The sequence below is a fragment of the Equus quagga genome, chromosome 19, assembly GCF_021613505.1.
Source record: "Equus quagga isolate Etosha38 chromosome 19, UCLA_HA_Equagga_1.0, whole genome shotgun sequence".
Lineage (NCBI taxonomy): Eukaryota > Metazoa > Chordata > Mammalia > Perissodactyla > Equidae > Equus > Equus quagga.
In genome coordinates this window covers 25,235,660-25,252,204 of record NC_060285.1, presented here as the reverse complement: position 1 = coordinate 25,252,204, position 16,545 = coordinate 25,235,660, and the positions used below count along the sequence as shown (strand labels likewise).

Below are 16,545 nucleotides of genomic sequence, written 5' to 3'. Positions count from 1 at the left end.
GACGCGCAGCGGCCGCCAGCGCCCGCCCCGGCTCCACCCTCTGGGCCCAGGCGGCGCAGCCTCCGGCCGCGCACCCTGCTCCTCCGGCCCGCCCGCCGCCCGAGCCCCGCGGCCTCCCTGAGCCCCGTGGCGCGCGGCAACATGGGCGGCGGCCACCGCCTCCTGCTGGAGAACGCGCGGCAGGTGGTGCTGGTGTGCGCCCGCGGCGAGCGCTTCCTGGCGCGGGACGCGCTGCGCAGCCTGGCCGTGCTGGAGGGCGCCAGCCTGGTGGTGGGCACGTAAGTGGCCGCGCGCGGGGGGGTCGGCAGCCAGGGCCGGGCTTGGCCCTCTTTCTCTGCTTGTGCGCTGTGGAGGGAAACCGGGTAGCAGCTTTCTCGCGCCCGGCCTGCCTTTTAGGGACTTGTAACATGTTTCACTACTTCGGGTCGTCATTCCGGGGGAAAAACGCGCTCTCGCTGCACAACCCCTCCCCATGTCCCCCATCCCCAGATCTTTTGAATCAGCATCTCTGCGGGTGGAGTTCTGAGACCTAATTTTTACAAAGCATCCCTCCCACCCCCGCTTCGTCTGTACATTAAAGCTTGAGAAACACGCAAAGCGTTCAGATGGTGATGGTTGGGGGTGATAGGAAATTAAGATTCAGCCACCAGAAAAAGAGGACATTTCTAGTTATTTTTATTTAACCGTCTGAGCTTCCTGCTGGAAGTGAATAAAAGAACAGCCAAAGTTTGGGAGGGCGGCTCTAGGGGTGTTGAATGCGGATTTGAATTGGAGAGCCACAAGGCGCGGAGATTGCGCAAGATGAATGTCGCACCCCTTATCTGAGGCTCTTAGGGTTGTGTAAGAGCCCAGCTGTTAGGGACTGGGTGTGTGTTTGTTTTTAATTAACAAAGAGATAAAAACATTCCCAGTGTTACCGTCAAAAATTTGTTAAAATCAGTTAACAGAATTGCACAAAGGTAGGAATCCAGGTCTGGTTGACGACCATGTTCCATGCAGTTCCCAGGATCCAGGCCCCTACCATCCTCTCTGCTGTGCGAGGCCGTCTCTCTCACAGTCATCCTGTCGTCCACCATGGCTGCTCCATCTCTCGCTATGGGGCTGACATTTCAGCCAGTAGGAAATAGGAAGAGAAAACTATCGTATTGGCTAGAACTTAGTCACATGGTCCAACCGGGCTGATGGGAGACTCCGAAATGTCGGCTTGATTCTGGGCCGTGTGTGTCCAGTTAAAGTTTAGAAATCTAGCCCTGTGGAGAAAGGGAACGTTGATACTGGGGAACAAGTAGCAATCTGCCAACGTGACTTGACTTTACGGCTTGCATGTGGCTAGAGTCACTTTTCCTAAGACACCAGTTTAAGAAGGAAATACAGTGAATATTGACTGACCCCAAAAGACGTCCGTAACATATTTTAAATCATTCGATTTCTCACAGCGTTTTCCCAAACTTTAGTAATTACTTTTTGATTTTTCTTCAGGGATGGGTTTATAAAAGCCGTCGGTCCTGCTGATGCTATCCAAAAGCAGTTTTCTGAAGAAACGTTTGAAGAAAGAATTGACTGTTCTGGGAAATGCATCTTGCCTGGTATTAGCCTCTTTTTCAGTAAAACCTTGAAAGCAGTCTGATTGATGTAAAGAGGAAGAGTGGCAGCCTGTTTTAAAGTCTCACAGTAATATTACAATATAAACATAGCTACCATGGATTGAGTTCTACTATTGGATATCTAGCTGCTTTACAAACAAGTTTTCATGTTAAATTCTTTCTAACTGCCCTCCAAGGGTAAGTATCATTATCGACATGTTACAGATTAGAACACTGAAGTTTAGGAATCTTACCCAAGATGGCTAAACAGGTAAAGAGCAAGCTGGGAATCAAACCCATTCATTCGCTCCACTTGTTCCCACTCACATGGGGAAGAGAAACCAGCTGTGTTGTGTTTAGATTCAAAAGCTGTTGGAAGGACTTTATGAATCCATTTCCTTGGGGAGGCAGAGGGCTGGCTGCTGTCTCCAACCCCAGAATATACTCCAAATTTATATAGAGTGTGAAACAAAGAACTCAGCTCTAGGTGGAAAGGGGAAAACATCCTGGAGATTTCACTGAAGTTCATGTCTGTCCTTAGTGACTGACAACACAATCAGTTTATTAACCATCCTCTCCTACCTTCTCTAAATTTTATGGCTTCATGTAATCATCTGAAACAAGGTTCACAAATTTTGAGTTCTATGCACACTTGGAGTCTAGGATTTTCTATTTTTTGTGTCCTGTGAGTATCTGACAGAGCTTCTACCTTCTGGCTCATGGGAGTTAGGAGATAAAGCCAGAGTGAAGCCTTATGAGAACGAGCAGAGTGTAGTAGAAAGCAGTCTTAACAGAGACTCTTGATTTTAGTCCCATCAGAACCACTAATGAGCCATTTAATCCACAGAGATTTTAAATATTCTAAAAGACACACTTGACTGAATTGTACCTGGATGAACAAAAGTTGCAAGTGATTGTTTTATTGCTTCTCTTTTAATATACTTCTTTCTTGAGAAAGATTCACCTTTCTGATTTCATATTTTTCCTTCTCAAAGTTGAGGTGGGGGCATTGTATTATTCTGTTTTCACACTCAGATTATTCCTGGCTGATACAATCATTGGTTTGCTCAACTAAAAGATTCGATGTTCTGGTTTTTTGGGGGTTTTTTTGAGGAAGATTAGCCCTGAGCTAACATCTGCTGCCAATCCTCCTCTTTTTGCTGTGGATGGCTGGCCCTGAGCTAACATCCGTGCCCATCTTCCTCTACTTTATATGCGGGACGCCCACCACATCATGGCTTACCAAATGGTGCCATGTCCGCACCCGGGATGCGAACGTAGAACCCGGGCGCTGAAGCAGAGCATGCGCACTTAACCGCTAGGCCACCAGGCGGCCCCTTCACCTTCTATTTTAAAAGCTTGCTTGGTGAGCATGGACTTCTTGGCCAAAAGAAAGGGAGCTGTATTTCTTTAAGGGATATTTTCATCATGTTGAGTCACCCTCCTCCCTGAGAACCTTCTAGACCAGCCGTTCAGAGAGGCTTCTTGTTTCCTCTCTGTTGAGTGAACCGTGCAGACATAATTCTTCCTCCTTCACCCCCTCCAAGATGGCTGACCGACATCATGCTTTCCTAAGAGCCTAGGGTATAGTCCACCTGCTATCTAAGGGCTGTCTGCTTCTCAACTTTAAACATGATTTGATTTATTGATTACAGGTTTGGTGGATGCACACACACATCCAGTATGGGCTGGGGAAAGAGTTCACGAGTTTGCAATGAAGGTAACTGCGATAAATGGTGGCACATCAAAATAAAGGACAAATTTATAGACAAGTCTTATGCTAAAGAGTTGATGGGCTATCTTATCATATGCCCATATGTCTTTTTAGTGGATATTTTTACTGGCTTGGATTATAGAAAATAAATTACAACAAAACTAACTAATATATAACTGTCCTAAATCTTTATACTGTGCACAGGGCTAGCAATCATTTTAAGTATAATAGTTTTCAAACATTTTTAGCTGCAGAATCTTGCTTTTAAAACAACTGAGTTGTGTTGCTCACTAATTTCTCCTCTCCTTCCTTTCCCCCATTCCATCCCACCATCCCTGGGAGCCTTTGAAGGTGCCCCATGAAACAGTTGGAAAATCACCGTTCATTGGCGTCAGACTTGGAAAACTATATTACCAATCACAAAAATAAAATAAGTCTTGTCCTGTTCTCATTTTTCCCAGAAAAGTGAGATTTCTTAAGAAACATAAAATGTAGTCTGTGTCAGTCACTAATTAGCCATAGTCAACCCTTAAATCCCTAGTTGGAGCCATTTTCACATTGTTTTAAATAGATTTTATCTTTTAGAGCAGTTCATGTTTGCAGCAAACTTGAGAGGAAGGTACAAAGATGCCCCCTGCCCCACACGTGCACAGCCTCTCCCACTATCAACATCCCCCACCAGAGTGGTACATTTGTTATAACTGATGAACCTACATTGACACATCATCGTCACCCACAGTCCATAGTTTAGGGTTCACTCTTGGTGTTGTACATTCAATGGATTTGAACCAATGTATCTTGACACGTATCCACCATTGTAGTGTCATACAGAGTAGTTTCACTGCCCTAAACATCCTCTGTACTTTGCCTCTTCATCCCTCCCTCCCCACAGCCCCTGGTAACCACAGATCTTCTTACTGTCTCCTTAGTTTTGCCTTTTCCAGAAAGGCATATAGTTGGAATCATAAATGTGTAGATTGGCTTCTTTCAGTTAGTAATATGCATTTAAGGTTTCTCCATGTCTTTTCTTCACATTGGTTTTCTTTTTTTAAAAAAAGTGTACATTTTAACAGCTAAATTGGATTATTTCAGAAAAAGAAAAAAATTTCTTCAGATATTGGCTACCTTCCTCAACAAGCAAGAGCTGTTTTTAAGACTTTTCTGTTAAATTGCAGAATGTCAGAGACAAAAAGCAACCTTAGAGAGTTGAGATTCCAATCTCTTATTATATAGATGCAGAAGGTGTGGTCCGCAGAAAGGAGGGGTGTTGACTGAGTTCACCAGCTCCCCATGGCAGAACCCAGATGAAAACTCTGACAGGGGGACCCCCATGCTAGCATACTTTGTTTACACCGCACCTTGCTGCCCAAGAGTAACAGAGCATAGTGGGATCCCAGAAAGAGCCTCTGTATTTGCTTGTGACAGAGTGACAGGCCCCAAACTCTAGTGGCCAAATACTCAGACATGCAAACCTCCTGGGTCTCTCTAGTGTAGATCTGAATAACTGCAGGGGGCTTCCAGAATTGCCTAAGCTTTGTTTTCTCATAGATGCTGAGGGATAGGTGGAAACTTAGCTGGTACACACTTGGGCCGACTGGGTTGTTAAAATACTGGAGTACTTCTGTACTGGTTGGTGAAGTGCAGCTGCCTGGAGACCCCAAGTTCCCACCACATCTCCCATTTCTGCCACCCCAGACCCTTCCTGGGGACCCCCGGTCCCCACCCCGCCCCACTCCCTGGAAGAGTAGGGGCTTCCAGGACTATGTGCCCCAGTATCCCTTCTCATTGGTTGGTGCCCATAGCATGTCATTGTTAATCATTTTAATATCACTCCTGCAAGCAGGTTCTGTAGACCTGCCTGCAACCTCCCGGCGTTTGCCGGGCCTAAGGATGAGCCGTGTGTTCAGTTGGCAGGAGCCACGTACATGGATATTCACCAGGCTGGAGGAGGGATCAACTTCACGGTAGAGCGCACGCGCCAAGCCTCGGAGGACGAACTGTTCAGCTCCTTCCAGCAGCGGCTGCAGTGCATGATGAGGGCTGGGACCACGCTAGTGGAGTGCAAGAGCGGATACGGCCTCGACCTGGAGACCGAGCTCAAGATGCTGCGCGTGATTGAGCGTGCCCGGCGGGAGCTGGGCATCGGCATCTCGGCCACTTACTGCGGAGCTCACTCAGTGCCAAAGTAACTTCAGCCAGTGGGACCCGGGTTTAACTTGGAGCATTAAGAACAAAGAAGGGGTCATGTGGCGCCTAAGTGAGGGCTGCCTTGTCGGGGTAGAGGTGCATCGGCTCTTGCAGAATTCTAATGGTCAGTCTTCTCACACACATAGTTTTAGGAAGGCGATCCCCATCAGACCCGTCAATTTGCTAGCCACTTAATGATGATGGAAGAAGAGAGATTCAAAACTCTTCTGGTTAACAAAAGGAAATGCCCCTTTATAGATCCTTTAAAATGACCGATATTACTCTAGTTTCCCATGACAGCATAAAAGCACTTCAGAGATTAAGAGTAACATCCTGTAGGAATGGATCAGTTCTTGAAGTCAAGATGACTCAGAATGGTTGTCATTTTTGTTTATTCATTTGCTTATCTGACAGCAGACATTTTTATTGTTGTAAATGTTTTTAGCTTTCCCCTCTACCTAAAAATTTCTCCTATATGACTTTACTGTAGAGAATTCTGTCCCTTTCTGCACCTGCATCTTATCTGTCCTGGAATTTCTACACCTGAAGACACAGTTCCTGAACGAAAAGATCCAAAAGAAATCCAGGACGTGACAATTCTCAGGGTGTCTCCAAGTCTGAGTGCAGTTTTAAGCTTTGATAACCTAGATATATAAATGCTACAGCCTTAAAAAATTATTTGGAAGTTAATTATTTATTTTTGCATTTACTTAGTTTTGTGAACTTTGAAAAATAAAACTTTAATGTTATTTTTTTGTTTACCATCTTCAATCAGAGGCACTAAAAAAATTAACATTAAAAATTTATTATTAAAAATTCACAAAACTAATTCAGTAGAAAAGAAACATAAATACTTCATATTTCAGTGATGTTTGTTGTATGTTTTTAGCATTTATACTTCTGAAATTGTTAAAGCTTAAAACTGCACTAAGACTTTTGGGACATCTTCTCTATAGAAAACAGATTTTTTTTTTTTCAAACAGAGTATAAAGTGTATTATAGTCTGTTTTTTTTTCAGTAGGAAAGACTGTATGACGTGGTAGAAAAGTCTCAGGCTTTGAAGCGATACCAAACCTGGGTTTCAGTCCAGATCAGATACTTCCGGCTGGGTGATTTTGAGGGAGTCACTTAACTTTTTGGAACATGAATTATTCATCTGTAAAGTAGCTAAATAACTCCTTATTCTATATGATTTTCTTGAAAATTAGAAACAACATATGTAAGTGCCTGTCTCCTCGTAGTCCACCTCTATCTACTCACCCAAATGGTTTTTGCAGAACAAGAACATTCTATGTGCCAAATACAGGGATGAAGTTTTACAGAAATTTTCTCCATCTGCCAGTGAGTCTCTGAGGTCTGTGTCTTGATCCCCAATGATAAAGCCTGAGGCTCAGAGTTAGGGTTCAGCCAAATAATGGCTAAATAACGTGTCCAAAATTATGTAGCCAGCAAGGGGTGGGGCTCTGTGTCTCTCCGACCTCAAAAGCCCAGCCTTTCTAATATATAATTACCCCAGAACCATAGAGAGAATTTGAGGGCCTCCTACGATCTTCTTCCCGCACGTCTCCAAATGGTGAGACAGGAAACCTTAAGCAGATGCTTCTAGAAACAGTGTGGAAGAAGAAAAAGACATTGATAGCTGCGCCCCAGGTAAGGGCGTGCAGCTGGATTGTCAGGGAAGCATCCAGGATGCCCTCTAAGTGTCCTTGACAGGAAGATTCAGTTTTTCAATCAGGTGGCCTCGCTGGCATTCCCAAAGGCAGCACAGGTTTGCCAGAATGGAGGAGCCCTTTGAGTCTCTGTGTACAGGGTCAGTGCACACAGAAGTCTTGTCACTACCTCTGCTATGTAGGAATGTCCCAATTGTTAAGGGTCCTGAGTTATAGCTTTGATTCTTTCTCTACCTTTCTGAGGCTCAAGGTCATTTGCCTGTCGGTTCTCAGGTTTTCCAAGTGCCAAAAATCCCTTTCTCCAATTTTTTAAAAAAATACTTACCCATGGTAATCTCATTTTCTTCCCTTAGAGGAAAAACCGCTAAGGAAGCTGCTGATGACATCGTCAATAACCACATCCCAAAGCTGAAGGAACTTGGCAGAAATGGGGAAATACACGTGGACAATATAGATGTGTTCTGTGAGAAGGGCGTCTTTGATCTCGATTCCACCAGAAGGATTCTTCAAAGTGGAAAAGATACAGGGTTACAGATTAACTTCCATGGGGATGAGCTCCACCCAATGAAGGCTGCTGAGGTATGGTTGGCCCTTGCTTTTCCTTTGTTGACACTCATGCTGTGGAAATCTTCGTTTGTTCAAATGTAGGACTAGCCTTCTGAAGAGAATGGGGAGATTCGGTTGAACAAGGCTGGCTGAGCCTTGAATCCCTGACCTCAATTAGAAATTTACTTTGTTGCTGTTCATTTACTTTTATTATCACCTGCTGGTGGTATTAGTAGAAAAAGAAGTACATTTGTGGTCTCATTTACTAAATTCACAACCTATTTTGGTTGGCACACAGAGCCACTCTAGCAGAGTCTATTAATTTCAGACGTAGCTTCTAGGGTCTTTCCGTGGCAGCATCCAGATGAACTTTAGTGGCGCACACCATCGATAGACCCAGGAGGAGTTTCAAATCTGTATGTCTTGCCCAGATTCATTTATTCATGCTTTAAACTAACGTTTGAGTGTCTACGGTATGCCAGGCACTGTTCTAGACATTGAGAATTCAGCAGTGAATAAGACACACAAAATTCCTGCAGGCATGAGCCTAGACGGCGCTCTAGGCCCTAGAGCTAAAGAAACAACTGCCCTTGGGGCATAAATACAGATGTTGACACGCCACGTGTCTCAACCACAGCATGTCCCATGTGATCTTTTTTTTCTGAAAGATCAGCCCCTGAGCTAACATCTGTTGCCAATCTTATTTTTTTCTTCTTCTTCTCCCCGAAGCCCCCCAGTACATAGTTGTATATTGTAGTTGTGAGTCCTTCTAGTTGTGGCATGTGGGATGCTGCCTCAGCATGGCCTGATGGGCAGTGCTGTGTCCTTGCCCAGGATTCGAACCTGGGAAACCCTGGGCCCCTGAAGCAGAGCACCCGAATTTAACCACTCGGCCACGGGGCCGGCCCGCCATGTGATCTCTTAATATCACTTCCAAATCTTGTCCTGTGCTTCCTGCCCCAGTGAATGACACCGTTCTCTATCTGTTGCCTAAGTCAAAAACCTGGACATTATTTTGACTCCTCCCTCCCCCAACATGCCACATTTCAGCCAACAAGCAAGACCTCGCGGTTCTCCTAAACGTCTCTAGCTCACTTCTCTTCACTCTGCCTAGTTCAGACCACCCTCAGCTCTCACCTGGATTCCTGCAACAAGCCTTCTTGCCTCCCAGCTTGGCTGCACTTTAATCCATTCCCTCAGTGTATCTTATCTTTTCTTCATTGCTTAAAGGCTTACCATTGCTGGTAGGACAAATTCCAAACTCCGTACACGTAGGCTGAGCAGGATCCAGCCCTTGCTTACCACTCTATTCCCCCCCCCCCCCCACCGCTTCCTTCCCCTTTTTCATCTCTTCCACCCTCTTTACCATGAATCAGCCAAAATAAGTTATTTCTAGTACAACTCATACCCCATTCCTCTGCGCATGCCGGTTCTCTAATCTGGACACTCCCGTTTGTCTTGCTAACTCTGACTCCCTTCCATGTTTCACCTCAGCTACCCCTTCTCTGGGAGCCTTCCCAAACCTCTCCAAGAGTGGTCATAGCTCCTCCCTGTGCTTGTCGCACTGTGGTAAAATTGCCTACTGGACTATAAACACACTAAGGACTGTACCCGTGTGCTACACAGCCCTGTCTCTGGAGGTTAGCACAGTGCCTGGCGTACAGGTGGTCTTTAGTGAGTAAATATTTGTTGAATGTTTATTGAATGAATGTGAACTGGGTGGTCAACAAGATACTTTTGGTCATAGAGAGTGACTGGTGAATTAAATCATCAGAGGTCAATATGCCAGATGAACAAATCAAGTTTGGAAAAGCGAGGGTGATTCCAAGGTCAGAAGGGAGCTCTCCCTGGGGAGCATAGACGGTGCTGTGGAGTCCAGACTCCCCTGAGCCCCAGTCCAAAATGCTCTTAGACCTGAGCAAGCTGCTGCCGGGGGCCAGCTCTTTCCTGTCCTGGTGGGGGCATTACAGCCTCCCTGGGCCACTGTGTAATCTCAAATATAAAGTCTACTTTCCTTTCCTTGGAATGTTTAACTTATCACTTTTCAGCCTGGGGCACTTCTTGTGTGTGTGTGTGAAATTTGTCAAGCTGAGAAGAAATGAACTTTAATGCGTATTTCCATTATTGTCATAACATTACATCCTTTTGGTTTTCTTCTAATAATCTGGACCAAACTTTTCATCTGGAGAGAAATCAAGCTCAAGTAGATATTCTCAAATTATACACAAGCCCACATTTTTAAAGTTTGTTTTCTTAACTGATGTTTTCACTGAGTACAATGGCATTCCAAGATCCTTTTCTTTATTGTGTTTTTATGATACTATATAATTAGATTTTATTACCAGTGTTGCTCAGTGTGTGTGTTTTTTTTTTTTTTTTTTTGAGGAAGATTAGCCCTGAGCTAACTACTGCCAGTCCTCCTCTTTTTTGCTGAGGAATCCTGGCCCTGAGCTAACATTGTCCCCATCTTCCTCTACTTTTTTTTATATGTGGGACGCCTACCACAGCATGGCGTGCCAAGCGGTGCCATGTCCGCACCCGGGATCCGAACCAGCGAACCCCAGGCCGCTGAGAAGCGGAACGTGCGAACTTAACTGCTGCGCAACCCGGCCGGCCCCTCAGTGTGTTTTTTCTAATCCATAAGATTCATAAAATTTTCTTTTTTAGCAAATGTCGAAGAATATCAGTCACCATTTGTGTCTAAGAACAGTTGTGGAAACAGCACGTTAGCTAATTTTCAAATGACTGTCCATCACAAACTCTGTATTCACATTGGGGCTTGTTCTTGCGAGAGGTAGTTGGCAAGAAATTTTAATAATGAAGAGTGCTGTTTATTTTTGCAGGAAAAACAATTTTATGGCACTTTATTGATTTTGCTGTTGCGTTTGGTGAAACTTTTCTCTCTCTGCTCATTCTGCCTAGCTCGGGGCTGAACTGGGAGCCCAGGCGATCAGTCACCTGGAAGAAGTGAGCGATGAGGGCATCGCTGCCATGGCAACGGCCAGGTGTTCTGCTGTCCTCCTGCCCACCACGGCCTACATGCTGAGGTGAGGTCACTTCTCGCTCCCACGCAAGAGCTGCAAGTACAGGCTGTGCAGACACAGACTTCCAAGATGCCTAAAAATTATTTCATATCTCTTAACAATGCAGATAAGAAAACTTAGCTCATGGAAAATGCCAGTTCTGGAATGATGTTCATAAATGAATTACCCTGAGGAAGAAGCTTAGACCCAAATTGCTTTGGAGTGGTGGGATTATGGGGAGAGGGAAGCTTTCTTTTTCTTTTTTCCTCATTTTTGGAATTTTCCAATTAAAAAAAATCAATATGCATTACTTTTATAATTAGAAAATCATGAAAAAGGCTTTAACCTTTAAAAACATGCGTAAGATGTTAGGAATATTTAGCAGTATTCAGCATCTGAATGAGCTGTTTTCTAAGAGGATGCAAGTGGGTACCATAATCCTCATAAATCTGGGAGTGGGAGGAAAGAGGAGACGTCTAAGTGTGTTTTGTAAAATCTCCCTAGGAATTTTGTTGTATGCCCTCTATGGATTGAATACACATAGTCCATCTTTTATAACTGCCCTTGCTCCAGTTCTACCAAATATGAGACCTGAGGTCTTCTGTATCTTTCCACTGTACGACTTCTGTGTCAACCATCGAGTCTGTGGTCAGGGAGACTAGCATTCAAGAGGCAGTTTATTTTCTCTTAGAACTAGGTGCTTTCTGTGTGGTTGGGACACATGGTTGTCAGGGAAATGATTCTGCAATTATGGCCTTAGGAGAGTGGTTCTTAACCTCGGGGTGAATTTGCCCCTTAGGGGACATTTGACAATGTCCGGAGACATTTTTGGTTGTCACGGCTAGGGGGTGCTGCTGACATCTAGTGGGTGGAGGTCAGGGATGCTGCTGAGCATCCCACAGTGCATAGAACAACCCCCTACAATAAAGAATCATCCGGCCCAAGATATGAATTGTGCTGAGGATGAGAGATTCTGCCTTAGGGATTGAAAAGCCAGGCTTCGGGCAACTTTTATAAGGGAGAAGAAAGGAATATTGCAGTGCTTTTCTGAAATTAATAATTTTATACAGTCACATGTCTAATATCCATTTCTCCTATTATTATTATTCTCTTAAAGAGTAGACATAACGTAGATTACAACCAGAAAATATCAATCAGTGACTGTTCTTGGATGACCAACTGCTTTTCCTGCAAATCTCAGTAGTCATCAATCTAAATCATCAGTCAATACCTAATCTGGTTAATTTTCCACCACCCAAGGAATAAGTTTTTACAGAAAAAGGATTTCTTTAACTTTAAAAGGATAACTTTAACCTTGAATCTCTTAAAACGGAGCAAAAAATCAGACTTGCGGTACCAAAGGACAGTGCAGAATGAAAAGTCTAAAGTTTTTCCCTATGCCAGTGGTGGCCGCCATGGCCATCACCACAGGATGGGTTTGGCATCCCATTTGGACCACAAGGGCAATCAAAGAGAAGTCCACACTCTCCTCTCTGGCTTCTCTGTTCCTGTATTTTTCTGATCTCTCCATCAGGAGGAAGCTGCAGGGCCCTTGCTGTACCTTGAGCTCTCTTAACCCTCATTTCCAGAATAACCATTGCCTTAGGCCACTTGAGGACTTCCGTTAGTCATTATTTTATACATCTTTGCGTATAATATTTAAATTTATTCAGGAAACGTTTACTTTAGTTTTTCTGGAGCTCCCTGAATACTTTTAACCGCCTCGCTTTTTTTTCCTCCTTAGCAGTGGAAGGGGGAGGGGAGGCCATCAGAATGACCTGCAGGGAAATTTTAACCTCTGCCCTCTCTTCACTCTGTATTTCTGCTTCGCCCACCTCCTCTTGTACATCGTCCTCGTTGAGAAACATTATTTGAAGTGGTCCTGAAAATTGTCAGTCACGGACTGGAAATGTCTCAAGGGCAAGAATCATCTCTGCACCCCTAATAATTTATTAATCATGTATTCAATATGTGTATCGAGGGCCCACTACTTGTCAGGCACTAATCTAGGCACGGGGGATCCAGCCACAAATAAAACAGAATCTTGTCCTCAAGGAGCTTGCATTCTCATGGGGAGAGACAGACAATGTGCAAACCAACAAATGAACATATAAAATAGCAGGGGATGGTGGCTGGCCCAGTGGCCGAGTGATTAAGTTTGACCCCCTCTGCTTCGGTGGCCTGGGTTTGTGGGTTCAGATCCCAGGCATGGACCTACACCATTCCGCAAGCTATGCTGTGGCAACAACCCACTTGCAAAATGGAGGAAGATTGGCACAGATGTTAGCTCAAGGCCAATCTTCCTCACCAAAGAAAAAAAAAAGGGGATGCTTAGTACCTTGAAAAGAGTCATAGTAAACCAAGAAGATAGAGAGAGTCTCGAGGGAGGGTGCTGTGTTTTTAGGGTGGTCAGGGAAAACCTTTCCAAGGACAGGACACTTGACCAGAGACCTAGAGGAAGTGAAGGAGCAAGCCAGACCTCGAGGAAGGAGTGAGGCTCTCTAGAAGAGTGTTCCGGACAGATGGACAGTGAATGCAATGGTGGAAACACTCACTGTGTCTGAGGAGCAACAGGAGTGAGGCCAGAGAGGCAGGAGCAAGGAGGGGGGAGATGCCGTCGGGCTGAGTCCATGGTGCAGACAGGAAGTCCATGGGAAGCCACTGAGCATTTTTAAAAGCACAACGACACAGTCTAACTTATTTTTCTCAAAGATCCCTCTGGCTGCAAGGTAGAGAATAGGTTTCAGGAGAGTTGAAAATAGAAGCTGGGAAACCGGTTAAGATGGTCTTACAAATATCCTGGCAAGCAATGATGGCGACTTGGATCCAAAGTGGTAGCAGGTATAAAAATTATACCTGGCAGGTTGAGCTCTCTGAATATGTATAAGGATTGCTGAGATAATCCCAAATTCAAGAAATTAGTCATTGCCAAGTAATTCCACAAGCAGAATGAGAAAAACCAGGAGTCCTGGGGTTCTGCCTGGCTCCTCCACGAATCTTTTAGCCTTGAGGTTCTGTTTCTTCCAGAACAGGAAGGCGTTGGATATCTTAAGTCAGCTTCCATCCTGAGCATCTGTTCTTTCTTTCTTCCCCTTAGACTGAAGCCACCTCGAGCCAGGAAGATGTTAGAGGAAGGAGTCATAGTTGCCCTGGGCAGCGATTTCAACCCTAATGCCTATTGCCTTTCAATGGTAACGATTTTTAACGTGCTTTTCTGAGCAGAGTGTCAAACTTCTACCAAGCATATAAATAATTTAAAAATATTTCACTAACTTAAAATGTGTCAAAGATCTAAAAATATTTTCCTGTGAAACAAGAAAAAAAGTGTAGACAGTAGTGTAATTGAATGTTTCTGTGCCACATGAACGCCTCTGGCCCTAGATAGAGGAGAAAGTTCTATTTGCATTATTTTTTGATTCAGCCTTGGGCATTGTGGTTTTCCAATAACTTACTTCCGCTTTTGGAGAGTAGTGTAAACTCAAAGAAGATTTAGTTAGTAAGTGTGGAGGTGAGCTTCATCTTACGGAGTAAGTGGGCTTGAAAAGTTGTAAATAAATACTAAATACCCATGGCGGGGGTACTCTCTATAATAAAGGAATCTTTTCCAAAGCATAAGACTCTTTACATGTAAATGTAAATTTTCTCATGCCAGTTTAGCCAGTTCCACCTATCCATTTAACTACCACCACTCGTTACGCTGTGTTGAGAAATGTCCTAGGTAGCAGTTGCCATTCTGTTACTTTCCTCCAGTGCCTTTTTCTTCCGCCTTAGCCAATGGTCATGCACCTGGCCTGTGTAAACATGAGAATGTCCATGCCTGAGGCCTTGGCTGCTGCCACCATCAATGCGGCTTATGCACTGGGGAAATCTCACTCACATGGATCTTTGGAAGTTGGCAAACAGGGAGATCTCATTATCATCAATTCATCCAGGTGAGTGTCCTCCCAACTAAGCTATTGTATTTTATGCCCATTGTAATATGTAGGCTCGGTTTAAGTCCCTTTTCCATTAACTGTTGGCGTCAGGCTCTGCGGAGGCACAGAAGCTACCCGATCTCCTCTATTGCCTCCACTTTCTCACCAGAAAGTCTCCCCACAGGTCCTATGCTACGGGTAGACTGGGCTTTCCAGTCTCTTCATCCATCTTGCATCTTCCGTAGATCTCCAGGTCTCTGCTCTGTTTACCTGGACTTTGGATTCTTGTCCCCTGGGCGTGTGTTTTTGTTTGTCTTATTGGCTTTTGACCTTGTGCTTTGCTGGGTCATATGTGTCCCAAATAGGGCTTGTCAGCCTGGTCCTGATTCATTACCTCTCTGCCGTCGCATTCCATCTGTTGCCCAAAAGCCTGGCTTCAGTTTTCCGGCCTCTGGTTTCATCTTACTCTCCCAGTCGGCTGCCACCTGGGCCGCTGGTGTGACAACTGGAGTCTTATTGTTCTAAACCTTAAAGCTGTAAATCCTATGCCTCCTTGACTCTGGTGAGTTTATCCCAGCCCTTGGACCTCACGTTCAACAGAAGAGACTGGCTCTATAATTCCCCCTCCATAAACCACTCTCTCTACTGAAAATAATGCGATGTTACTATTCGCGCATCACTTAATTGAATCAAATATTTTAAGATCAAACACTTAAATGATATCATTAAACAATATTTAACTTATCATAGTAATCTATCGTTTTTTTAAAAATCCAAATATCAATGACTAAGTGGAAAGAAATTTTTAGAGAATGTATTTTTAAATTAGCGTTTATTAGCAACATGAGAGTTTTGATTCATATGCATTAAAGTGATGTTTGATTTCCTTCTAGATGGGAGCATTTGATTTACCAGTTTGGAGGCTACCACGAATTAATTGAATATGTTATAGCTAAAGGAAAAGTCGTCTATAAAAAATGATAGATCTGAAAGGAAAGAGAAGACTCTTCAACTGTTTAAGTCAATACGGTTATATTACAAGTTAAAGTACCTTAGTAACTTACAGAATGATGTCACTTAAGTATATTTCAATGTTTTGTTAATCCACTCGAAAAACTCAGGGATTAATTTATTTTAATTTGACATGTCCACCTGGACATGTAAAAAGGTAAACCAGTTGTGATGAAAATCTCAAAACGTTAAGTTGTTTCACAAAGATTTGTTACAAATATCCTGAAAATTAATATGAGGGAGTATCACAAAAATGCCTTTGTGGGGAAAAGCAGATTGGCAATTAGGTAGACATGGCTTGAAATTCGCATTTTGTTTCTGATTTCAAATTTCACTTTTTAAACTATATTTAGTAAAAATTAGGGGATGGTAGGAAATCCAAATGATAGGCCCCAAATTAAGCTAGAATGTAGCCTTGTGTCACAAGCACTAGTTTTCCCTTTCCCCACACAGTTTGTCTCTCTAGATGCTCTTTGAGAGCGTTAGGGTCCCCTGAGGGAGGGTGTCCTCCTATTTCTAATTTCTTCTCAATCCTAGCAGCGGAGCTTCACAGTAGAGTTCAAGACTCGACATTTTATACATGGGTCCGGGGGCCTTCCTCTAATGGGTGCATTTTGACCAAATCCAATAATGTAATTTTTAAACATTGTTTTAAAGTTTTTGATTCTTCACATTACAAATATATAAAAAATTTTATAGCTCTCAATAAATATTTGCTGTCACTGTTGTTGTTGTTGTTGTTTATAGTCCAGAAAGCAGATCAGTCACATTGTTTATTGGAGCTTTTTAGGAAGTGATTCCTTCCCTCCCTCTGCTCTGTCACCCAGTGTTGGTGTCACCCCAGGCCAGACTCCACCCTGGTCAGGGCTGGCTGTCAACCCCCATAGGTGTTCTGTG

General features: G+C 43.9%; 1 protein-coding gene across 2 annotated transcripts; it reads left to right on the top strand.

Annotated features, from left to right (window-relative positions):
- Nucleotides 1–41: 41 nt before the first annotated feature.
- AMDHD1 (amidohydrolase domain containing 1) lies at nt 42–16,375 on the top strand. 2 transcript variants are annotated; one of them, XM_046646263.1, is made up of 9 exons: nt 42–278; nt 1,480–1,586; nt 3,239–3,303; nt 5,205–5,482; nt 7,508–7,733; nt 10,623–10,747; nt 13,821–13,914; nt 14,495–14,655; nt 15,531–16,375. In XM_046646263.1, exons 1-9 carry the CDS (start codon nt 142–144, stop codon nt 15,616–15,618), a joined length of 1,281 nt encoding a protein of 426 aa, XP_046502219.1. In that variant the 5' UTR covers nt 42–141; the 3' UTR covers nt 15,619–16,375. The 2 variants fall into 2 exon arrangements, with proteins under 2 accessions (XP_046502219.1, XP_046502220.1); XM_046646264.1 differs by lacking the exons at nt 42–278; nt 3,239–3,303.
- Nucleotides 16,376–16,545: the final 170 nt, after the last annotated feature.

Coding starts and splice junctions, on each gene's coding strand:
- AMDHD1 (XM_046646263.1), top strand. CDS start 142: ATGGGCGGCGGCCACCGCCTCCTGCTGGAGAACGCGCGGCAGGTGGTG. Junction 3,304..5,204: donor TTCACGAGTTTGCAATGAAG/GTAACTGCGATA, acceptor CCGTGTGTTCAG/TTGGCAGGAGCCACGTACAT. Junction 14,656..15,530: donor ATTATCATCAATTCATCCAG/GTGAGTGTCCTC, acceptor ATTTCCTTCTAG/ATGGGAGCATTTGATTTACC.